The sequence below is a fragment of the Phyllopteryx taeniolatus genome, chromosome 13 (assembly GCF_024500385.1).
Source record: "Phyllopteryx taeniolatus isolate TA_2022b chromosome 13, UOR_Ptae_1.2, whole genome shotgun sequence".
In the NCBI taxonomy this organism is placed as follows: domain Eukaryota; kingdom Metazoa; phylum Chordata; class Actinopteri; order Syngnathiformes; family Syngnathidae; genus Phyllopteryx; species Phyllopteryx taeniolatus.
In genome coordinates, this window is record NC_084514.1 from 21883027 (window position 1) to 21908945 (window position 25919).

The window sequence follows — 25919 nt, forward strand, 5'->3', positions numbered from 1 at the left end:
TTGAGGGTGGAGGCGAGTCTCCCCTATCGTTGAATCCAATCTATCACACCAGAGACGGCATGTATATATATATACCATTTGCCTCACACAGTGCAACACATCTCCTTCGCATAGAGTTGGTCAGGTTGTTGATTGTGGCCTGTGGAATGTTGGTCCACTCCTCTTCAATGGCTGTGCGAAGTTGCTGGGTATTGGCAGGAAATGGAACACACTGTCATATACGCTGATCCAGAGCATCCCAAACAGGCTCAATGTGTGACATGTCCGGGGAGTATGCTGGCCACGCAAGAACTGGGATGTTTTCAGCTTCCGGGAATTGTGTACAGATCCTTGCAACATGCATTATCATGCTGCAACATGAGGTGATGGTCGTGGATGAATGGCACAACAATGGGCCTCAGTATCTCGTCACGGTATCTCTGTGCATTCAAAATGCCATCAATAAAATGCACCTGTGTTCGTTGCTCATAACATACGCCTGCCCATACCATAACCCCACCGCCACCATGGGCCACTCGATCCACAACGTTGACATCAGCAAACCGCTCACCCACACGACGCAACACACGCTGTCTGCCATCTGCCCCGAACAGTGAAAACTGTGATTCATCCGTGAAGAGAACACCTCTCCAACATGCCAGATGAGCTTCCCTGAGACGGTTTCTGACAGTTTGTGCAGAAATTCTTTGGTTATGCAAACCGATTGTTGCAGCAGCTGTCCGGGTGGCTGGTCTCAGACGATCTTGGAGGTGAGCATGCTGGGTGTGGCGGTCCTGGGCTGGTGTTGTTACACGTGGTCTGCGGATGTGAGGCCGGTTGGATATACTGTAAAATTGTCTGAAACACCTTTGGAGACGGCTTCTGGTAGAGAAATGAACATTCAATTCATGCGCAACAACTCTGTTGTACGCTGTTGTTATTATTTTTCCCTCAGAACTTGCGACATCTGTGGCATTGTCCTGTGTGATAAAACTGCACACTTCAGAGTGGCCTTTTACTGTGGCCAGCCTATGGCACACCTGTGCAATAAACATGCTGTCGAATCAGCATCTTGATATGCCACAACTGTGAGGTGGGTTGGATTATCTCGACAAAGGAGAAATGCTCACGAACACAGATTTAGACAGATTTGTGAACAATATTTGAGGGAAATGGCCTTTTGTGTATGTAGAAAAAGTTTTAGATCTTTGAGTCCGGCTCACGAAAAATGGGAGCAAAAACAAAAGTGTTGCGTTTATATTTTTGTTCAGTGTATATATAAACTAGATAAAATAACACAAAACATTTTACTGGGACTTAGTTGTGTTTTGACATTGTATGTGTAAATGAATTTCATGTGGAAAGGTGAGAATATTACAGTTGATTTAGAAGGTATTGGAAAAGGTAAGATAACCGTCGGTGAACAAGTGAAATTAATATGGCCCTATTTTATTGGAACAGTTCAAGGATATAATAAGGATAGACAAAAAGCACGAGATAAAATGAAAAACATGCTGAAGAAGAGTCAGGACGCTGGGTTCTTTCCACAAGATGAGGGGCGAATCATGCTCGTGTGGCTCCATATATTCCTTGTTTGGCGGCCTTTGCCCACAGACAGCGCCATCTCTGATCAACAGTTACCCAAGCACACAGCTCCCAGTGGCCAAGCCCACCTGAGGCCATATCTAGTTTAAGCAAGCAGTACTAAGTAGAAAATATATGGACAATATAACAATTTTGACTTCATATTTTGTCATTCGAATTGAAGTATGGTGAGACGTTGCCTTGGTACATGGAGCAACCCCTCGTCACATGATCGCAAAGGGAAAAAAATTGACAATGGACTACATTTTTGGAGCTTTCCTGCTTAGCGACGGCAAGAAAGATGGAATTCCTCGTAGTTTCAGAATAGGTCGGATGTCCCCCTCCTTGAGCCGATACCTTATCGTGATGGAGGGGTTTGTGTGATCCTAGGAGCTAAGTTGTCTGGGGCTTTATGCCCGTGGCAGGGTCACCCATGGCAAAACAAGTCCTAGGTGAGGGACCAGACAAAGCACGGCTCAAAGACCCCTTATGATGACGACAAAAAATGGACTCAGGTTTCCCTTGCCCGGACGCGGGTCACCGGGGCCCTCCTCTGGAGCCAGGCCTGGAGGTGGGGCTCGAAGGCGAGCGCCTGGTGGCCAGGCCTGCACCAATGGGGCCCGGCCGGGCACAGCCCGAAAGGGCAACGTGGGTCCCCCTTCCCATGGGCTCATCACCTGTGGGAGGGGTCATAGGGGTCGGGTGCAGTGCGAGCTGGGCAGTGGCCGAAGGCAGGGACCTTGGCGATCCGAACCCCGGCTACAGAAGCTGGCTCTAGGGACGTGGAATGTCACCTCTCTGGCAGGGAAGGAGCCCGAGCTGGTGTGTGAGGTCGAGAAGTTCCGACTAGATATAGTCGGACTCGGCTACACCCACAGCTTGGGCTCTGGTACCAGTCCTCTCGAGAGGGGTTGGACTCTCTTCCACTCTGGAGTTGCCCACGGTGAGAGGTGCCAAGCAGGTGTCGGTATACTTATTACTTCCCGGCTCGGCGGCTGTATGTTGGGGTTCACCCCGGTGGACGAGAGGGTAACCTCCCTCCGCCTTCGGGTGGGGGGACGGGTCCTGACTGTTGTTTGTGCCTATGCACCAAACATCAGTTCAGAGTACCCACCCTTTCTGGAGTCCTTGGAGGGGGTGCTGGAGAGCGCTCCCGCTGGGGACTCCATCGTTCTGCTGGGGGACTTCAATGCTCACGTGGGCAATGACAGTGAGACCTGGAAGGGCGTGATTGGGAGGAACGGCCCCCCCCGATCAGAACCCGAGCGGTGTTCTGTTATTGGACTTCTGTGCTCATCACGGATTGTCCATAACGAACACCATGTTCAAGCATAAGGGTGTCCACATGTGCACTTGGCACCAGGACAACCTAGGTCGCAGTTTGATGATCGACTTTGTGGTCTTGTCATCGGACTTGCGGCCGCATGTCTTGGACACCCGGGTGAAGAGAGGGGCGGAGCTGTCAACTGAACAGAGGATAGGACCCAAAAATGCACGACTCCAAAACAAATGGACAGTTTCCAAAAAGAGAGGTTTAATATATAGGTCGGTACACAGGCAGGCAATCCAAGAAAGGCAACAGTATCCAAAAACATGAGCCAAAGAGGCGAGATCAATAATCGGAACAGGGTCAAGTCTGTGACGTGGAAACAAGTAATGCTGGAACGCGACGACAATGTACAACGAACTGGCGACGAGAGGGAATGAGACACGAGGTTAAATACAAGGGGTAATTTGGGTGAACGAGGCACAGGTGGTGAAGATGCTCACATGAGCAGGTGTGTGTGAAACAGGGGGAAGACAAAAACCGGAACACACACCCATGACACAACTGATCACCACATGGTGGTGAGTTGGCTCCGATGGTGGCCCAAACGTATTGTGAGGGTCTGCTGGGAACGTCTGGCGGAATCCCCTGTCAGAAAGAGTTTCAACTCCCACCTCCGACTTTGCTCATGTTCCGGGGGAGGCGGGGGACATCGAGTCCGAGTGGACAATGTTCCGCGCCTCCATTGGTGAGGCGGCCGACCGGAGCTGTGGCCATAAGGGGGTTGGTGCCTGTCGTGGCAGCAATCCCCGAACCTGTTGGTGAACACCAACGGTGAGGGATGCTGTCTAGCTGAAGAAGGAGTCCTATCGGCCCTTTTTGGCCTGTGGGACTCCTGAGGCAGCTGATGGGTACCGGCTGGCCAAGCGGAATGCAGCTTTGGTGGTCGCTGAAGCAAAAACTCGGGCATGGGAGGAGTTCGGTGAGGCCATTTATAAATACTTCCGGACGGCTTCGAGGAAATTCTGGTCCACCATCCGGCGTCTCAGGAGGGGGAAGCAGTGCACCATCAAGACTGTATAGTGGGGATGGGGCGCTGCTGACCTCGACTCTGGACGTTGTGAGCCGGTGGGGAGAATACTTCGAAGACTTCCTCAATTCCACCGACACGCCTTCCCATGAGGGAGCAGAGTCTGGGTTCTCTGAGGCGGCCTCTCCTATCTCTGGGGTTGAGGTCACCGAGGTGGTTAAAAAGCTCCTCGGTGGCAAGGCCCCGGGGGTGGATGAGATTCGCCCGAGTTCCTCAAGGCTCTGGATTTTGTAGGGCTGTCCTCGTTAACACGCCTCTGCAACATCGTGTGGACATCGGGGACAGTGCCTCTGGATTGGCAGACAGGGGTGGTGGTCCCCCTTTTTAAGAAGGGGAACAGGAGGGTGTGTTCCAACTACAGGGGGATCACACTCCTCAGCCTCCCTGGTAAAGTCTATTCAGGGGGGCTGGAGAGGAGGGTCCGTCGGGAAATTGAATCTCAGATTCAGGAGAAGCAGTGTGGTTTTCGTCCTGGCCGTGGAACAGTGGACCAGCAGGGTCCTCGAGGGTGCATGGAGGTTCGCCCAGCCAGTCTACATGTGTTTTGTGGACTTGGAGGAGGCGTTCGACCGTGTCCCTCGAGAGGTACTGTGGGGGGTGCTCCGGTAGTATGGGGTACCGAACCCCCTAATACGGGCTGTTCGGTCCTTGTACGACCGGAGTCAGTGTTTGGTCCGCATATCCGGCAGTAAGTCGGACTCGTTTCCGGTGAGGGTTGGACTCCGCCAAGGCTGCCCTTTGTCACCGATTCTGTTCATAACTTTTATGGACAGAATTTCTTGGTGCAGCCGAATCGTAGAGGGGATCCGGTTTGGTGGCCTCAGTATTGCATCTCTGCTTTTTGCAGATGATGTGGTTCTGTTGGCGTCATCAAGCCGTGACCTACAACTCTCACTGGAGCAGTTCGCAGCTGAGTGTGAAGCGGCTGGGATGAGAATCAGCACCTCCAAATCTGAGACCATGGTCCTCAGTCGGAAAAGGGTGGCATGCCATCTCCAGGTCGGGGATGAATTCCTGCCCCAAGTGGAGGAGTTCAAGTATCTTGGGGTCTTGTTCACGAGGGAGGGAAGAATGGAACGGGAGATCGGATCGGTGCAGCGTCTGCAGTGATGCGGACTTTGTATCAGAATCAGAATCATCTTTATTTGCCAAGTATTTCCCAAAAACACACAAGGAATTTGTCTCCAGTAGTTAGAGCCGCTCTAGTACGTCAACAGACAGTCAATTGACAGAGAACACTTTTGAGACATAAAGACATTGACAAAAAACAGTCACTAAGCCGAAAGCCAAAGCTCTCAATTTACCAGTCGATCTACGTTCCTACCCTCACCTATGGTCACGAGCTGTGGGTCGTGACCGAAAGAACAAGATCCCGGATACAAGCGGCCGAAATGAGTTTCCTCCACAGGGTGTCCGGGCTCTCCCTTAGAGATAGGGTGAGAAGCACAGTCATCCGGCAGGATCTCAGAGTAGAGCCGCTGCTCCTCCACATCGAGAGGAGCCTGATGAGGTGGCTGGGGCATCTGATTCGGATGCCTCCCTGGTGAGGTGTTCCGGGCACGCCCAGGACACGCTGGAGAGACTACATCCTTCGGCTGGCCTGGGAACGCCTCGGGATCCCCCTGGAAGACCTGGATGAAGTGCCTGAGGAGAGGGAAGTCTGGGTGTCCCTGCTAAAGCTACTGCCCCCACGACCCGACCTCAGATAAGCGATAGAAAATGGATGGATGGATGGCTTTGATGTGTTGTAAAATGAAAAAAAATCTAACCTTCGACAATATCACGGCAACGACAAGTGTGCTCCTTACATTTTTATTGCAGTAAGTAAAAACATTTGTTTTTTACATGTAACAAAGCATGTGGGATGTGTCATGATCGACAGCTGTCTTTATTGATATCGTTATATCAGAATCATTCATTCTAGCTGGATTGCTGAGTAATATGTGAGAAACACACATGCAACTTGATTAGCTCCACCTACCTTCATCCGAATGACACGTTGGCATTGTTCGCCGGTCGGCTTTATCATGTTAAGGTCCTGCTAACGATTTATACTTCTTCAACTGCTCTGAAGTGTAGGAATACCACACACGAGCTACGTAAATCCGCTGCACACAACGGAGGCAGTAGGTCCGGCCTGTCGCTGCTCCACTCTGTATTCGGGATTTCGTATGGATCCAAACCATTTATACTGCATGTATTTTTTTTTCCAGGTATCGGTCTCTGGGTTTGCGGTCTAGTTTTTCATTGTAAAATCCCATCGTTTTTTAGCATTTTAACATGTTTTTCAGTTGCGGAAAACACATAGTATAGCCTGCTTAGTAAGCCATTGTGGCCGCCTCAACCCACAATGCAAAGCGGTTTCCAAGCCCAATTTCATTCAGTTTTGTTCGACAGAGTTGTTTCCCATAGGCAGCATAACACAGTAGGGGCAACTGTCCCGTATTAGCCAGTCTTTCAACAAATTTCCTTTCCTTAGGGTTTTTTATCTCCGACAGCTACCGTTGCTTCAATACATGTTTGGTAAACTGAGGCGCTAGTGCACTATTCATTTGTATGTAATACACAATATCAACGCTAGATGGGAGTATTTCCTACACAGTGTCCCTTAAATTGTCGCGGCTGTATTTCCTAAACTAGTGGCCCGGGGTGTTCTGTCCAGGCACGTGCACAGACATTTTTGTGGGCAGGTGCACACAAAAACATCTCCCATCGCCGAAATATTCATGCAATTAAGAAAAAAGCAATAGTATGTATTTAACATATGTATTTATTTATGTTTACACAAGCAATACAGTCAATAGTAAAACTATTAACAAGAGTTGAAGGGCAGCATATGCGCATTGCGGTTCAGTGAGTGGCACAATTCTCACAGGGACTCACATAAATGCCCAACAGATATCAAAAACTGAGGGAGAATTGATGACAGAGAGGGTAATGGTTATTATTATTTTTTTAAATTGATTAATAAAGGGGGAAAATAAGGGCGACAGAAGAAAGGGCACATTTTTTTCATCCGTCGCAAAGGGGCTCGTGCTGGAGCCCCATGAGGGGTCTATCTTTGCATGTGCCTGCTTCTATCCATTGATTGGTCATCGAAGAATTGTTACTTCTGTGCTACAATGGGCATGGAATATGCAACTTCCAGCTCCTGGAATGGGCAGCTTCTATTTGTGCATCCTTTATATTTTTGGTTTCCTATTAATTGCTAATTCCTCCCTGATTAAGTTTAATATCACATATGATCATGTCACACACCTGCTTCAACAGTGTGGCCAAAGCAGTCTTAAGTTACATTCACTTCACGTTTTTACTTACTGCACGGCTTTTAGAGAATACTGCCGTGTTTATTGTATGTTGTATCAATTCAATATCCTCATCATTATTAAAAAAAAATGCTCTCACCACTGGCAAGTTACACATTGTCCTGCTGCGATAATGTCACACTATTTTCAGAGGTCATACAGCCATTTGCATCCTGCCTTCAAACTCATGGTGAAAGCACTCAGCAAATCATCTTAAGGTCGAGGTCAAATTGAACTACAGTATGCCACTTCGTGGAGACGTTGCTGTCGTTAAAGTGATTACAGCTACTTACTGGAGCCACTAGATATTTTTTTCTGAGGGGAAAAGAAAGAAAAATAAAGGATTCATTGAGACATATATTAGAGTGGACGTCACGATCTGAGGATGTACATGTACAGTATATTAACTTTTTCAAACAAACCCTCGCCAATTGATTTAAATGTGTTACAATAGTTCATTATGTTGATAATGTATTATTTATCATATGTGCAACACAAGGGAACACAAAACTAATACAAACAGATTTAGTTAATTATGAGATGGAAATAATGTATTTTAGGTTGATTTTCTTGGGGGCACAAGACCAGGAAAAAATACAGGTCAAACTTCTTTAATAAATGGTTACAATGTAGGCTTTAGTTTTCCTAACAAAAGTTTTCTTCAAAGTTCGCTCAAGTTTGTGTATGGTCAGTGCTGAGTCATCCACAACATGCATTCTAAATAATAATAAAAAAAATAATAATAATACAAAAAACAAACAAAAAAACACATTTTGAGTGTATATTTAAGTGAGAGTTTTACTCACATTTGAAAAAAAGTCACAGCATTCAACAAAATGCCAGTGTCAAGTCTTTTAGGAACAATAACATGAACACACAAAATACATGAACCGTAAAAACTCTAAGGCACTTCACATTTGTGTTTTACCATTGCCAAAGCTTATGATTGTTGTCTCTATAATACACGGTGTCTCCCTTCCAGGTCAAAGTAACAATACATAATTTTATGTAATCAAAATTAATTTAAAAAAAAAAAGTCAAGATTTGGAATTCTACATTATATTCTGAACACAATCATAAACAGACTCTTGTTTAGGGTCCTGAAATAAGACCATTGGATCATTGCTATGGAATTTGAAAATAGTCTTGGAGACTGGAGTCTTGGAGATCACTTACAATATTTACCCTTACAACACAGTTTATGGAGAAATGTTGAGGCCTAATGTTTTGTGGTTCTTCCTTTACTTTGATCTTTCTTTTATCGTTAAAATTAAGTTAGCTTGGAATTACAGCTAAAGTTCAGTTAAAAACTGTTGATCATTTCTGCATTTATGTGTCATTTTCTTATAATTTGATCATAAACAGTAAAGACATTTTCCTTTTGAAAATCAAATAATTTTACTGATCTGAGTACCGTATTTGAATTTAAGGCAGTTTTTATCCATAAAAGGATCATAATTGTTTCTAAGAAAAAAGAAATATTTCGAAAGTAATATTTTTCAAACTTTTAAGGCCAAAATGTCTAAACCATTCGGTGTCTGATATTTGTTCTCCATAACAAATAACACACATGCATCTTAGTGTCGTCTGAGTTCCTTTTTTTGGTTCGTTTACAAACCATCCTTCTTTGTCACTAAAATTTACTTTACCATTAACGCCACTGGGCAGAGCCTCATTATGTTGTTGCAATAAATCAGATGGTAATGTCGGCAGAAGTGCTAGGATAAGGTAGGCATTTTGCATTCACACAATAGCAGACAGCAAAATCAATGGTGTTACTTCTTGGATATGAATATGTATTAATTTGTGAAAGTGTCTGAACTATTACGTCTTCACCATTATTATGATTGTATGAAGACGAGTGTTATAGGTTTAATGAGTAGTTCGGATCATGTATGGACTTGGACCAGCAGAGTTTGAAGGGCAACACGTGTAAATTGTGAAAATCACACAATTTTTATGAAGCTGCTTGTCTTTGATAAAACTAAGTGTATTTCAATGGACCACCAACATTTGTTCTGTCGATAAGGATTGCCTTTATGAACACCTACAATTTTAAATCATCAATAAGCTTTTGAAAATAGGATTTTAAGCGTGGCTGTTTCAACATGGGACACATTAACCCATACAAAACCAAGACGTCCCTCCCTGAGCCATCACCTTATCGTGGTGGAGGGGTTTGTCTGTCCCAATGATCCTAGAAGCTAAGTTGTCTGGGGCTTTATGCCCTTTGCAGGGTCACCCATGGCAAACAGGTCCGAGGTGAGGAATGAGACAAAGCAAGACTCAAAGATCCCCTCAGATGATTCCAAACATTGGAAGACGTTTTCCCTCGCCCGGACGCAGGTCAACGGGCCCCCCAGGTCAGGAGGTGGGGCTTGTTTGTGAGCACCTTGAGCACCCATGGTACCCGGTTGGGCATAGCCCTAAGAAACAATGTGGGTCCCCCTTCCCATGTGCTCACCACCTGTGGGAGGAGGCTCAGGGGATTGGGCACGCAGAGAGCTGGGTATACCTACTGCGCCACAGCTTCGTGCCTGTACATTGGGGTTTACCCCGGTGGACAAGAGGGTAGCCTCGTTGAGGATGGGTCCTTACTGTTGTTTGTGCCGATGCACCTAACAGCTGCTCAGATTACACACCCTTTTTGGAGTCTTTGGAGCGGGTACTGGAAAGCTCTCCCACTGGGGACACCCTCGTTCTTCTGGGGGACTTTAACGCTTACGTGGGCAATGACAGTGAGACCTGGCTCCCCCGATCAGAACCCGAGCGGTGTTCTGTTATTGGACTTCTGTGCTCGTCATAGATTGCCCATAACGAACACCATGTTCGGACATAAGGGTGTCCACATGTGCACTTGGCACCAGGATACCCAAGGCTGCAGTTCGATGATCGACTTTGCGGTTGTGTCATCGGACTTACGGCCGCATATCTTGGACACTCGGGTGAAGAGAGTGGCGGAGCTGTCAACCGATCACCACCATGGTCCGACCTGGCAGACCCAACCGCATTGTGAGGGTCTGCTGGGAACCTCTAGCATAGTCCCCTGTTAGAAATGTTTCAACTCCCGCCTCCGGCAGAACTTCGCCCGGAGGAGGCAGGTGACATTGAGTCAGAGTGGACCATGTTCCGGGCTTCCATTGTTGAGGTGGCCGACCGAAGTTGTGGCCGTAAGGTGGTCAGTGCCTGTCATGGCAGCAATCCCCGAACCCGTTGGTGGACACCAGCGATAAGAGATGCTGTCAAGCTGAAGAAAGTGTCCTATTGGGCCTTTTTGGCAGAGGCAGCTGATGGGTACTGGCAGGCCAAGCAGAATACGGTCGCTGAGGCAAAAAGTCGGGCGTGGGTGGAGTTTGACGAGGCCATGGAGTATGACTTCCAGACGGCTTCGAAGAAATTCTGGTCCACCATCTGGTGTCTCAGGAGGGGTAACACATTGTATAGTGGGGATGGGGCGCTGCTGACCTCGACTCGGGACGTTGTGAGTCGGTGGGTCGAATACTTAAAAGACTTCAATTCCACTGACACGCCTTCGTATGAGGAAGCAGAGTCTGGGTGGTTAAAAATCTCTTGGTTGCCAAGGCCCCGTGGGAGCTCTGGATGTTGTGGGGCTGTCCTGGTTTGACAAGCCTCTGCAACATCGCATGGACATGGGGGACAGTGCCTCTGGATTGACAGACCAGGGCGGTGGTCCCCCTTTCTAGGGTAACCTGAGTGTGTGTTCCAACTATAGGAGGATCACACGCCTCAGTCTCCCAGATAAGGCCTATTTGGGGGTGCTAGAGAGGAGAGTCAGTCTGGAAGTTGTATCTCCGATTCAGGAGGAGCAGTGTGGTTTTCGTCCTGGCCGTGGACCAGTGGACCAGCTCTACACCCTTGGCAGGGTAACTCGTGAGTGCATGGGAGTGTGCCCAACCAGTCTACATGTGCTTTGTAGACTTTGAAGAAGGCATTCGACCATGTCGCTTGGGCCGCCCTGTGGACGGTGCTCCGGGAGTATGGGCTATCAGAGCCCCAGATACGGGCTGTTTGGTCCCTGTACGACTGGTGTCAGATTTTGGTTCGCATTGCCGCCAGTAAGTCGGATTCGTTTCCAGTGAGGGTTGGACTCTGTCAAGGATGTTCTTTGTTACCGATTCTGTTCATAACTTTTATGGACAGAATGTGTAGGCGCAGCCAAGGCTCGTATTACACATTAGCTTTTTGCAGATGCTGTGGTTCTGATGGCTTCTTCAAGCCGCGATCTTCAAATCTCACCAGAGCGATTTGCAGCCGAGTGTGAAGCAGTTGGGATGAGAATCAGCACCTCTAAATCTGAGAACATGGACCTCACTCGGGAAAGGGTGGAGTGGCCTCTCTGAGTCGGGAATGAGTTCCTGCCAAGTGGAGGAGTTCAAGTATCTCTGAGTCTTGTTCATGAGTGAGGGTAGAATCGAGCGTGAGATTCACAAGCGGATCGGTGCAGCCTCTGCAGTGATGCGGACTCTGTATCGGTCTGTTGTGGTGAAGAAGGAGCTCAGCTGGAAGGCTAAGCGCTCTCACTCCTACCCTCACCTATAGTCACGAGCTGTGGGTCGTGACCAAAAGAACAAGATGGCAGATACATGCAACCAAAATGAGTTTCCTCCGCAGGATATCCGGGCTCTCCCTTAGAGATAGGGTGAGAGGCTTGTTCATCTGGGAGGGGATCAGAGTCGAGCCGCTCCTCATTCGCATTGAGAGGAGCATGATGAGGTGTCTCAGGCATCTGGTTAGGATGCCTCCTAGACGGCTCCCTGGTGAGGTGTTCCGTGCATGGCCCACCAGTAGGAGGACCAGGGGATGACCCAGGACATGCTGGAGAGACTCCAGATGTCTCCAAGCTGGCCTTGGAACAACTTGGGATCCCCCGGAAGAGCTGGATGGAGTGGCTTAAGGGAGGGAAGTCTGGGCTTCCCTGCTTTAGCTGCTGCCCCCATGACAGGACCTCGGAAAAGCGGAAGAGAATGAAAAAAATGTAATAAAATTTTTTAAGTTAGTGTCTTTACTGTTAGTGATTAAATTATAACATAATGACCCTTATATTCTCCATGATTTTTATGTAAGCAAATTCTCATTGTCTTTGAAACGCTGACGCTGCCAGCAGTGAACCTTGAGAAGAGCTCCTCCTGCATCAGAGTCCCACTCACAAGGTCGGATACCGTGCGCTTCCTCTTGTAGCTCATCCTCCACTTGCACTTCGAAGCTAGCAGTAATCTCTGCCTCTGTCCTTGTGTGTGCGTGACCCTGCATGGTCCTCATGCTACTTTTCTGCCTTGATGTATCTTTAACCAAATCAGTAGAAGGTCCTGCTTGTCTTCTTTCACCAACTTCTTCCTCCTCCTCCTCTTCCTCAATTTCATCCTCCTCCTCTGCATCCTCATCCTCATCATCATGCCCGTCTATGACAGTCAGTCCTAACTTACGATGGCTAGCTATTTGAAAGAAGGAGGATGAGTGTGGTGCAGAGAGTTCTGCATCGTACATGGAGAATGGGAGGTTAAGGTACTGTCCTGCGGCTGCAGCCGCAGCATAGATACAGCAACATGTTTGGGCACAGTCATTACGGAGGTGCCCTTGTCCTGCACGGACCATTCGGAACCGCTTTCGGAAGGGCGGTCCGGGTTGAGGTGCAAAGCAGATTGGTGTGGGGACGGACCTGTTGAGTGTCTGCTGTGTGGGGTTTGAGGGTGGGGGTAAGACAGTGGTAAAAAATTGGTTGGGAGAGATGCACCATTCAGTGCTCTGAAGCAGGATGTCAGCTCGTATACGTCGGAGGAGATTGTTGACAAGGACGGAGCGTCGCAGGAAAGCCTCAGGGTCATCAATGAATCGCATCTTCTCCAGAGAGAGACGCAGCACATGGGCCCGTTCCTCCAAAACGGGTGCCACCTGAGATCCGAACAACCAGGGGAAGGTAATTAGTAAAGAAATATATATTTGGATTCAGTCAGACAAAAATTAAACATTCCAGTTGCTCAATTGACAGTCCTACATAATTTATATGAATATTTATTCGTCATATGCCCCCAAAGTACTACCCTAAAAAGAAAAGTTAAAGGTCCCTTTAAATGTGGCATAACTCACAGTCTCCCATGGAGACAACTCTGTGTGGAAGGGGACGATTTGTAATTGCTGCGATCTGTGCTTGATCGGAGCATTGTCACTGTTCTTGGCCGGTGTGGCAACAGACAAGGTGAGCGGGTACTCTTATTATACACAGAATGAGCTGGTGATAACCGCTCGCGACTTAAATATGCCCGCGGACCTCGTGTATTTCTCCCCGATCGTTTGTGTCTCCCCTCTCTCCCCCACCATAGCTGAGCCAGTCAGTGGTATAATAATAATAATAACAACAACAATAATATTAATAATAATAATAATAATACGGACAATGAATTTATTTCTACAATGATTCAGAGTTTGATGCCGAGTGTTCATATTAAAAATAAAATACTTTTGACAACAACCACGCATCTCCGTCCGCCAAGCTCAGTGTCTGTCTGCCTGTGCAGTAGACCAGCGGTCTACCTTGTGCCAGGACTGAGACGTGGTCTGAGCAGGTGTAAGTTTAGACCGACTTTCTACCACCAAATTGTCATGCCGCGGGGCACGTCTCCAAGGGCACACCCTTGCTGTGCTGCAACACCCAGCTTGGCGCAAATTGGCAAACATGCGCAAAGTGCAATGTAAAAATGAGCAAAAGCTGTTTAGCTGTAAATATTCGTTCAATTTGTTTATATTTGAAATATCTTTTACTCACCTGGTCACACTTTCTTTATTTCTTCAATATACATTTAGGTATTTATCTGCCGATCTTGTGCTTTTGGAAGCTCAGTTCCAAAGCAGTGTGTTTAAAAAAAGAAAAATTAAACTATTACTAACTACAACCCCAATTCCAATGAAGTTGGGACGTTGTGTTAAACATAAATGAAAACAGAATACAATGATTTTCAAATCATTTCCAACCTATATTTAATTGAATACACTACAAAGACAAGATATTTTAAGTTCAAACTGATAAACTTGATTGTTTTTAGCAAATAATCATTAACTTAGAATTTAAACATGTTTACCACTGTGTTACATAAACGTTTGGGAACTGAGGACACTAATTGTTGAAGCAAGGTGGAATTCTTTCCCATTCTTGCTTGATGTATAGCTTCAGCTGTGCAACAGTCCGGGGTTTCCGTTGTCGTATTTTACGCTTCATAATGCGCCACACATTTTCAATGGGAGACAGGTCTGGACTGCAGGTAGGCCAGTCTTTTACTACGAAGCCACGCTGTAATAACACATGCAGAATGTGGTTTGGCATTGTTTTGCTGAAATAAGCAGGGGCGTACATGAAAAAGACGTTGCTTGGATGGCAGCATATGTTTCTCCAAAACCTGTATGTACCTTTCAGCATTAATGGTGCCTTCACAGATGTGAAAGTTACCCATGCCATTGGCACTAACACACCCCCATACCATCACAAATGCTGGCTTTTGAACTTTGCGTCCATAACAGTCCGGATGGTTCTTGGCCCGGAGGACACGACGTCCACAATTTCCAAAAACAATTTGAAATGTGGACTTGTCTGACCGCAGAACACTGAACATCACATGGAGGCTTGAAACAGTTCTGGGCGCAATTGCTGCCCCATGACATAACCTGCCAAGAGGACCAGTCAATGTGGGGATTATGTAATTTCAACCATGGGTTCCCGAAAATAAGGTCATGATTCATGACGTTAAAAATATGAAAACTAAGGCGTTCTGAGTGAGAATCAGGAAATGTCAAATGTGAGTGTTTGGGTGCGGTGAGTGATCTTGCCCATAAAACTACCATCTGCATCATAGGTGTTGCGGTGGCATTTTATTTGAAAGGTTCTAAGGTGCATATGTCTAACGAGGAGGGAGTTGAGTAAGTCTGCGTCAGAACCAGAGTCAATTAATACAGGTGTATGAATTTCTTGCTCCGGAGAGCATAGTGTCACTTTAGGAAGAACCCGGGCAGGGTCTTCCTTAATAAAATTCAGACTCACCTCTCCCGTGCCCTTGCACCGGCAACCTTGACTTGACAGTTGCTCATGGAATGACCCAAGTGCCCGCATTAGAAGCACCGCCCTTCCCTCAGCCGGCCTTGACGTTCCTCAGGGGAGAGACGGAACCTGCCCAGTTGAATGGGTTCATCGATGGTGACACTAGCCAGTGGATTGAGACCGGAAACGGGGGATCTGCCTTGGTTTGGCTGGTCACCGAGTCTCGTCCTCCAAGTGCGTGGTGACGCAGCCCTCCGCCGAACTCCGTCCAGGTCGCGATTCAAAAGCCTCTTGTCAATCTTTACGGCGAGAGCGTTGAGAGTGTCCAAGTCGGTCGGCGGGTCTAGCGGGACCAAATGATCCTTGACGGCGGGGGATAGTCCATGAAAAAATGCATCGAGCAGTGCCCTATTATTCCACTGACTCTCAGCTGCTAGAATGCGAAAATCAATCACGTAATCTGACACCCTGCGCTTGCCTTGTTGTAAGGTGACAAGGGAGCAAGCTGCCTCACGATCTGGTGTGGAAAACTGAAAAATTTGCTCCTTAGTCTTTACGAAAAAAGGCCACGAATGACATGCGGTGGAATTGCAGCTCCATTCAGCAGTAGCCCACGCCTCCGCACGACCAGTCAGGTGGGAAATGACGAAAGCGATTTTTGCCCACTCGGTGGGGAAGGGAGCTGCCTGCAGCTCAAAGTGGAGTTCGCAGTGAGTGATGAACGGCTTAATATTCCCAGAATCTCCAGAGAACCTCTCCGGTCGAGAGAGCTATGGGCAGACAGCAGCGGAGGTGGCAGGTGGCTGCATGGTGACTGCTTCACCTGGAAACGGCGGTACAGTGGCGGCATCGGGTGCTGTGCCAGCTGTTTCATTCTTCTCAACCATGAATCTTAGTCTGCTGGGTCCATGTTATGGCCAGTTCGTTCTGTCATGGACGGAACAGAGGATAGGACCCAAAAATGCACGACTCCAAAACAAATGGACAGTTTCAAAAAGAGAGGTTTAACATATGGGCAGAGGTATGGCAATCCAAAAAAGGCAACAATATCCAAAAACCTGAGGCAAAAAGGCGAGGTCGATAATCGGAACAGGGTCTAGTCTTACTGTGAGTCTGTGACATGGAAACAAGGAATGCTGGAACGCGACGACATGGTACAAGGAACTGGCGACAAGAAAGAATGAGACACGAGGTTAAATGCAAGGGGTAATTAGGGTGAATGAGGCACAGGTGGTGAAGATGCTCTCAGGATCAGGTGGGTATGAGACAGGGGGAAGACAACAACCGGAACACAGAACCATGACACAAATCCACGCACATGCAGAATGTGGCTTGTCATTGTCTTGCTGAAATAAGCAGGGACGTCTCTGAAAAAGCCATTGCTTGGATGGCCGCATATATGACAAAACCTGTATGTAATGTACCTTTCGGCATAAATGGTGCCTTCACAGATGTGCAAGTTACCCATGCCATGGCCATTAACACACCCCGACACCATCACAGATATTGGCTTTTGAACTTTGCGCAATCCATCCATCCATTTTCTGCCGCTTATCCGAGGTCGGGTCGCGGGGCCAGTAGCTTTAGCAGGGACGCCCAGACTTCCCTCTCCCCAGCCACTTCATCTAGCTCTTCTGGGGGGATCCCGAGGCGTTCCCACGCCAGCCGAAGGACGTAGTCTCTCCAGCGTGTCCTGGGTCGTCCCCGGGGTCTCCTCCCGGTGGGACGTGCCCGGAACACCTCACCAGGGAGGCGTCCAGGAGGCATCCGAATCAGATGCCCCAGCCACCTCATCTGGCTCCTCTCGATGTGAAGGAGCAGCGGCTCTACTCTGAGATCCTCCCGGATGACCAAGCTTCTCACCCTATCTCTAAGGGAGAGCCCGGACACCCTGCGGAGGAAACTCATTTCGGCCGCTTGTATCCGGGATCTTATTCTTTTGGTAACGACCCACAGCTTGTGACCATAGGTGAGGGTAGGAACGAAGATCGACCGGTAAATCGATCTTTCGGCTTAGCTCCTTCTTTACCACAATGGATCGATACAAAGTCACTGCAGACGCCGCACCGATCCGCCTGTCAATCTCCCGTTCCATTCTTCCCTCACTCGTGAACAAGACCCAGAGATACTTGAACTCCACTTGGGGCAGGATCTCATCCCCAACCTGGAGAGGGCACGCCACCCTTTTCCGACTGAGGACCATGGTCTCAGATTTGGAGGTGGTGATTCTCATCCCAGCCGCTTCACACTCGGCTGCGAACTGCTCCAGTGAGAGTTGGAGGTCACGGCTTGATGAAGCCAACAGAACCACATCATCAGCAAAAAGCAGAGATGCAATACTGAGGCCCCCAAACCGGACCCCGTCTATGCCTCGGCTGCGCCTAGAAATTCTGTCCATAAAAGTTATGGCGGAGTCCAACCCTCACTGGACATGAGTCCGACTTACTGCCGGATATGCGGACCAAACTCTGACTCCGGTCGTACAGGGACCGAACAGCCCGTATCAGGGGGTTCGGTACCCCATACTCCCGAAGCACCCCCACAGGACCCCCCGAGGGACACGGTCGAACGCCTTCTCCAAGTCCACAAAACACATGTAGACTGGTTGGGCGAACTCCCATGCACCCTCAAGGAACTTGCCAAGGGTGTAGAGCTGGTCCACTGTTCCACGGCCAGGACGAAAACCACACTGCTCCTCCTGAATCTGAGATTCAACTTCCTGACGGACCCTCCTCTCCAGCACCCCTGAATAGACCTTACCAGGGAGGCTGAGGAGTGTGATCCCCCTGTAGTTGGAACACACCCTCCTGACCCCCTTCTTAAAAAGGGGGACCACCACCCCAGTCTGCCAATCCAGAGGCACTGTCCCCGATTTCCACGCGATGTTGCAGAGGCGTGTCAACCAGGACAGCCCTACAACATCCAGAGCCTTGAGGAACTCCGGAGGAATCTCATCCACCCCCGGGGCCTTGCCACCGAGGAGCATTTTAACCACCTAGGTGACCTCAACTCCCGAGATAGGAGAGCCCGCCTCAGAGAACCCAGACTCTGCTCCCTCATGGGAAGGCGTGTCGGTGGATTTGAGGAGGTCTACAAAGTATTCTCCCCACCGGCTCACAACGTCCCGAGTCGAGGTCAGCAGCGCCCCATCCCCACTATACACAGTGTTGATGGTGTACTGCTTCCCACTCCTGAGATGCCGGATGGTGGACCAGAATTTCCTCGAAGCCGTCCGGAAGTCTTTCTCCATGGCCACACCGAACTCCTCCCATGCCTGAGTTTTTGCTTCAGCGATCCCAAAGCTGCATTCCGCTTGACCAGCCGGTACCCATCAGCTGCCTCAGGAGTCCCACATGCCAAAAAGGCCCGATAGGACTCCTTCAGCTTGACGGCATCCCTCACCATTGGTGTCCACCAACGGGTTCGGGGATTGCCGCCACGACAGGCACCAACCACCTTACGGCCACAGCTCCGGTCGGCTGCCTCAGCAATGGAGGCGCGGAACATGGTCAACTCGGACTCAATGTCCCCCGCCTCCCCCGGAACATGAGCAAAGTTCTGTCGGAGGTGGGAGTTGAAACTCCTTCTGACAGGGGATTTCGCCAGACGTTCCCAGCAGACCCTCACAATACGTTTGGGCCTGCCACGTCGCACCGGCAGCTTCCCCCACCATCGGAACCAACTCACCACCAGGTGGTGATCAGTTGACAGCTCCGCCCCTCTCTTTACCCGAATGTCCAAGACATGCGGCCGCAAGTTCGATGACACGACCACAAAGTCGATCATCGAACTGCGACCTAGGGTGTCCTGGTGCCAAGTGCACGTGTGGACACCTTTATGCTTGAACATGGTGTTTGTTATGGACAATCCGTGATGAGCTCATAAGTCCAATAACAGAACACCGCTCGGGTTCTGATCGGGGGGGGGGCCGTTCCTCCCAATCACGCCCTTCCAGGTCTCACTGTCATTGCCCACGTGAGCGTTGAAGTTCCCCAGCAGAACGATGGAGTCCCCAGCTGGAGTGCTCTCCAGCACCCCCTCCAAGGACTCCAAAAAGGGTGGGTACTCTGAACTGCTGTTTGGTGCATAGGCACAAACAAGAGTCAGGACCCGTCCCCCCACCCGAAGGCGGAGGGAGGCTACCCTCTCGTCCACCGGGGTGAACACCAACGTACAGGCGCCGAGCCGGGGAGCAATAAGTATACCCACACCTGCTTGGCGCCTCTCACCGTGGGCAACTCCAGAGTGGAAGAGAGTCCAACCCCTCTCGAGAGGACTGGTACCAGAGCCCAAGCTGTGCGTGGAGGCGAGTCCGACTATATCGAGTCGGAACTCTCAACCTCCCACACCAGCTCGGGCTCCTTCCCTGCCATAGCGGTGACATTCCACGTCCCTAGAGCCAGCTTCTGTAGCCGGGGATTGGATCGCCAAGGTCCCCGCCTTCGGCCACCCCCCAGCTCGCACTGCACCCGACCCCGATGGCCCCTCCCACAGGTGGTGAGCCCATGGGAAGGGAGAACCACGTTACCCTTTCGGGCTGTGCCTGGCCGGGCCCCATGGGTGGAGGCCCGCGCACCAGGCGCTCGCCTTCGAGCCCCACCTCAGGGCCTGGCTCCAGAGGGGGCCCCCGGTGACCCGCGTCTGGGCAAGGGAAACCTGAATCAATTTATTGTACTCGTCATAGGGGTTTTTGGAGCCGTGCTTTGTCTGGTCCCTCACCTCGGACCTGTTTGCCATTGGTGACCCTGCCAGGGACATAAAGCCCCAGACAACTTAGCTCCTAGGATCATTGCGACACACAAACCTCTCCACCACGATAAGGTGACGGCTCAAGGAGCAATCCAGATGGTCCTTTTCCTATTTGACCTGGAGGTCATTACGTCCATGTTTTTCAAAAATAATTTGAAATGTGGACTTGTCAGACGACAGAACCCTTTTCCACATTGCTACAGTCCATCTCATATGAGCTTGGGCCCAGAGAAGCCAGCGGCGTTTCTGGGTGTTGTTGATAGATGGCTTTCCCTTTGCATGGTAAAGTTTTAACTTGCATTTGTAGATGTGGCGACGAACTGTGTTAACTGGCAATGGTTTTCTGGTATTCCTGACCCCCTGTGGCAATGCCTTTTACACAATGATGCCGCCTGAGGGATCCAAGGTCGCAGGCTTTCAGTCTTGGTTTTTGAGCTTGCTGCTTACATGCAGAGATTTCTCCATATTTTTTAAATCTTTTGATGATATTATGAACAGCAGATGATAACATCCCTAAATTCCTTGCAATTTTATAATGAGAAACGTGGTTTTTAAACTGTTAAACTCTTTGCTCACGTAGTTGTTCACAAAGTGGTGAACCTCGCCCCATGCTTTCTTGTGAACAACTGAGCCTTTCGGGATGATCCTTTATACCAATCATGACACCTGTTTCCAATTAACGTTCACCTGTGGAATGTTCTAAACAGGTGTTTTAGAGCATTCACAGTTATTGTTTATGAGCATTTCACAGTCTTTTGTTGCCCCTGTCCCAGATTTTTGGGGAACATGTTGTAGGCATCAAATTCAAAATGAGAGAATATTTCCAAAAAAACATTAACGTTCATCAATTTAAACACTGAATATCTTGTCTTTGTCATGTATTGAATTGAATATAGGTTGAAAAGGATTTGCAAATATTTTTTTCTTTCAGTAAAAAACATAAATGGATGGATATACTATATATTTTATGAGGTTGTGGACCTCGACGTTAAAGCTCAGATGACAAAGATGTTCAAAATTCTCTTGTTAACGCTATAACCCCTTTACAAACCAAATCTGTCATTTCGAAGTGAGTATACAGCAGATATACAGCAGTTTAATCGATAAATATGATTCAGAATGCGCCTTCTGCTTTTTGCATCCAACGGCTTCCGGTCTTCGGCTTTATTCGGTGGTGTGACATAACACGAGCCATTCGGCATTGTGTGCTATTGTTCCATGCTGTTGTTCCCGTCCTTTTATATTTGTTGTTGTATGATTTAGCGATGTCACGATGGTTTATTGTGTGGCATTTGGTTGTACAAAATGGTTCAGGCAGTGGCAAGAGTTTTTTGGGCTTTCCAAGTGAAAAAGGAATACCTGACCAGTGGATAGGGAAAGTCAATCAACAGGGGAAGAAACGTGGTCAGCTATGGGTGCCGAGCAAGCATTCCAAACTCTGTGATGATCACTTCGAACTGGCGTGTTTTGAGAAAGACTTAGCAGAAAGCATTGGATACAGAGGTAGAGGCTGAAACCAGCTGCGGCGCCAACTATTTTCCTACGGCCATCGGGACCTCAACCGCCAGGAAAAGAACTAAATATCGCAGCCGCCGCCGCGATGCGGCGCTGACAAAGGTGAGGATTTCCTTTTATATACTGTACCTACGACACTAGTATGGTTATTATGCACTGGGCGGTAAGAAAAAAAGACCCACAGAATACTTTTCAGTACTGTCATCTGTACTTTTGCCTTTATGGCAAGTCAACATACACGGCAAATACTTTCTGTGCAGCGTGTTATAACACTACTTGAGCAAGGGGCACACAATATAATGGAATACTGCATCCTATGTAAAAGCTTGTGCCGTGTCACTGAAACATATATGAATATATAATACGTATAAACGTACGGTTTGACGATGCCAAGTTCAGTTGGATATTCCTGTACGTCGAAATCCTCCTCCTCCTCATATTTCAACACGTTGCTCGCCATTGCGTATAGTGTTGCGCGCTGTGTTTGTCAATTGCAACGTCACTTCCGGTAGCCCTTGCGGTGGATAGAGTCACCACACCCCGGTGTCTTGAGCTTCGGGTATGTTCAGGGAGTGCTCAATACGCGTAATAAAAACCTCATTATTAGCTAAACTATAGTTGAAAACTTGCTGGAAGTTAGGTGCATGTATTACGTATATAAACAATGCAAATATGAATTTTAACTGACCCTTTAAGAGTTTTCCTTTGACTTAACCTTTTAAGAGGTTTACTGGAATAACACTGCTCTACTCCCAATATGCATCCTCCTACACCTTACCAATTATTATATAGTTTGTTGTTTTGATTACTGACCCAATAATTAAAGTATAAAATATCTATTTCAATACTTACAGTCTGGCAGTATGTCCTGAAACTGAATGAAGCTTCATCATCATCAACAAATTTCCTCTTGAAGTATGCAATTCTGGACATTGACACATGGTCAGGAAGTCGTCGAAAAGGTTCTACAGAAAAACATACAATTGTTTAAAGAAACATTTCATAGAAATGCAGTCAATTCACACTTTGATGGTGAACAACTATCCAGCTTGTATTAAGATTAAATACGTTTCATCAACAGCTCGTTAGTAAGCTTGTGTTACACTGGATATGTCATGGGAGTTTGGGTACAATAGTACTGACATTAAACAATATTAAGCAGTTATTGTCAATAAATGTATACCTCCAGTGCAATAATGTTACTGTTATAGTCCAATGAAAAGCCTTTAATTCCAAATTATTATTTTTCCTTTCAATTCAGAAGCCCCTCCCTGAGCCATCACCTTATGGTGGTGGAGGGGTTTTTGTTTCCCGATGATCCTAGGAGCTAAGTTGTCTGGGGATTTATGCCCCTGGTACTGTCACCTATGGCAAACAGGTCCAAGGTGAGGGACCAGCCGAAGTACGGCTCATAAGACCCCCTATAATGATAAACATAAATGGACCTAAGTTTACCTTGCCTGCACAGGGGTCACCCCCTCTGGAGCCAGGCCTGGATGTGGGGCTCGAAGGCGAGCGCCAGGTTGCCCAATGGGGCCCGGCTGGGCACAACACATGTGGGAGGGTCCGTATTGAGCTGGGTGATGGTCAAAGATGTGGACCTTGGCGTTCCGATACCCGGCTACAGAAGCTGGCTCAAGGGACGTGGAATGTCACCTCTCTGGCAGGGAAAGAGCCTGACCTGGTGTGCAAGGTTGAGAAGTTCCGACTGGATATAGGTGGGCGCCGAGCAGGTGTGGGCATACTTATTGCCGCTCGACTCGGTGCCTGTACGTTGGGCTTTACTCCGGTGGAGCAGAGGGTAGCCTCCCTTCACCTTTGGGTGATTGGACGGGTCCTACCTGTTGTCTGTGCCTATGCAGTGGTATCGGAATACAATATTTTATTGCAGTAAGCTGACAGTGCAATCGTGAAAGAGCAAATTTGTCTTGTAGTCTGATCCGGGCATTACGTGTTGTCTGACTCAGACGTGTTGTCTGTTCCACACCGCCGACAAATATACTGTTCACGAAGGCGACGCGGAGTAAATGTCTTTTGCGGAGCCAATCAATGACGTCATTATTTAATTGAATACAATACAAAGACAAGCTATTTAATGTTCAAAATGAAAAAAGACTGAAAAAGTTGAGGAATGCTCATCAAATACCTGTTTGGAACATCCCACAGGTGAACAGGCTAATTGGAAACAGCTGGGTGCCATGATTGGATATAAAAGGAGCTTCCCTCAATTGCTCACTCATTCACAAGCAAAGATGGGGCGTGGTTCACCTCTTTATGAACAAGTGCGTGAAAAAATAGTCAGACAGTTTAAGGACAATGTTCCTCAATGTACAGTTGCAAGGAATTTAGGGATTTCATCATCTACGGGCCATAATATCATCAAAAGATTCAGAGAATCTGGAGAAATCACTGCATCTTTTTTTGGTGTTGTTTTTTTTGGTTTTGTTTTGTTCGGCTGTTAGGTCAAGCAGAATAGAAGATCTGTATCCCTTTTATGTCAGAACAGTTTTACTGTGTCACAGTGGAGTTTTTAAGCTTCTGCTGTGGTTTCTTTTTATTATATCCATCCATCCAATTTCTGCCGCTTATCCTCACAAGTGAGGATGCTGGAGCCTATCCCAGCTATCTTTGGGCAGGAGGTGGGGTACACCCAGCCAATCGCAGGGCACACATAAACAAATAACCATTCGCACTCACATTCACACCTACGGGCAATTTAGAGTTGTCAATTGTGGCGCAATCCCGGCCACCAATTGTGGCGCAATCCCGGAACCTGTTGGTTGACACCAGCGGTAAGGGATGCCATCAAGTTGAAGATGGAGTTTTATCAAACCTTTTTGACCTGTGGGACTCCCAGACTCTTAGGGCGGGCTCCCCTACCTCTGGGGTTGAGGTCACTGAGGTGGTTAAAAAGCTCCTTGGTGGCAGGACCCCGGGGCCGGATGAAATCCGCCCAGAGTTCCTAAAACCTCTGGCTGTTGTGGGGCTGTCCTGCTTGACACGCCTATAGGTCTATTCAGGGGTCCTGGAGAGGAGGGTCTGTCAGGAAGTCGAATCTCAGATTCAGGAGGAGCAGTGAGGTTTTCGCCCTGGCCGTGGAACAATGGAACAGTTCTTCACCTTCATCAGAGTCCTTGAGGATGTGTGGGAGTTCGCCTAACCACTCTACATGTGTTTTATGCAGTTGTAGAAGGTGTTTGACCATGTCCCTTGGGGTGTTCTGTGAGGGGTGCTTTGGGAGTATGGGGTACCGGACCCCCTGATATTCGGTCCCTGTATAACCAGTGTCAGAGCTTGGTTCACATTGCCGGCAGTAAGTTGGATTCGTTTCCAGTGAGGGTTGGGCTCCACCAAGGCTGCACTTTGTCACCAATTCTCTTCATAACCTTTCTGGAAAGAATTTCAAGGCGCAGCCGAGGTGCGGTTTGGTGACCACAGTGTTACATCTCAGCTTTTTGCAGAAGATGTGGTTCTGTTAGCTTCATCAAGCCGTGATCTTTAACTCTTACCGGAGCGGTTTGCACCAGAGTGTGACGCAGTTGAGAGGAGAATCAGCACCTCCAATCCTGAGACCATAGTACTCAGTCGGAAAAGGGTGGAGTGCCCTCTCCCGGTTGGGAATGAGTGGAGGACCTCAAGTACCTTGTGGTCTTGTTCAGTGAGAGAAGTATGGAACAGGAGATCCACAGGTGGATCGGTGCAGTGGTTGCAGTCATGCAGACTCTGCATCGGTCTGTCATGGTAAAGAATGAGCTGAGCCAGAAGGGAAAGCTCTTGATTTATTGGTCGATCTACGTTCCTACTCTAACTTCTGGTCACTAGCTGTGGGTCATGACCGAAAGAACAAGATAGCGGATATAAGCGGCCGAAATGAGTTTACTCCGCAGGGCTCTCCCTTAGAGATTGGATGAGAAGCTCGGTCATCTGGGAGGGGCTTAGAGTCGAGCCGCCGCTCCTCCGCATTGGGAGGAGCCAGATGAGGTGGCTCGGGCATCAGGTTAGGATGCCCCCTTGACGCTTCCTTGGTGAGGTTTGCGGGGAAGTCCCACTGGGAGGAGGCCACAGGGACGACCCAGGAGACGCTGCAGAGACAACATCTCTCGGCTGACCTTAGAACACCTTGGGATTCCCCCGGAAGAGCTCGATTAAGTGGTTGTGGAGAGGGAAGTCTGGGATTCCCTTCAAAACCTGCTGCCCCCCGTCACTAAATCTCGTATAAGAAGTCAAAGAGTGACCATAATAGTGAGTGATTTAAAAAAAAAAAAAACCTCACAATATTTTGATTTTTTCATTGACAAAAAGCACTGTTATAAACCCTTTTTCATTGGTACAAGTGGGCATGGCAACTGGTAAGAAAAAAAAGGACAATATGAACAAACATCAGTT

General features: G+C 48.2%; 1 protein-coding gene across 4 annotated transcripts in view; it reads right to left on the reverse strand.

The window, feature by feature from the left end:
• Positions 1-6672: 6672 nt before the first annotated feature.
• sertad4 (SERTA domain containing 4) overlaps positions 6673-25919 on the reverse strand; it is a 54134-nt gene continuing 34887 nt past the window's right edge. Inside the window, exons 1-5 of one of the 4 annotated variants that reach the window (XM_061795080.1) lie at positions 24414-25838; positions 22989-23387; positions 22386-22498; positions 15273-15631; positions 6673-13135 (exon numbers count right to left, since the gene is read on the reverse strand). In XM_061795080.1, coding sequence (XP_061651064.1) covers positions 12302-13135; positions 15273-15341 — 903 coding nt within the window. In that variant the 5' untranslated portion in view covers positions 15342-15631; positions 22386-22498; positions 22989-23387; positions 24414-25838 and the 3' untranslated portion in view covers positions 6673-12301. Of the gene's footprint in view, positions 13136-15272; positions 15632-22385; positions 22499-22988; positions 23388-24413; positions 25839-25919 lie in introns of those variants that run through there. The other 3 variants (XM_061795077.1, XM_061795078.1, XM_061795076.1) reach the window with 3 other exon arrangements.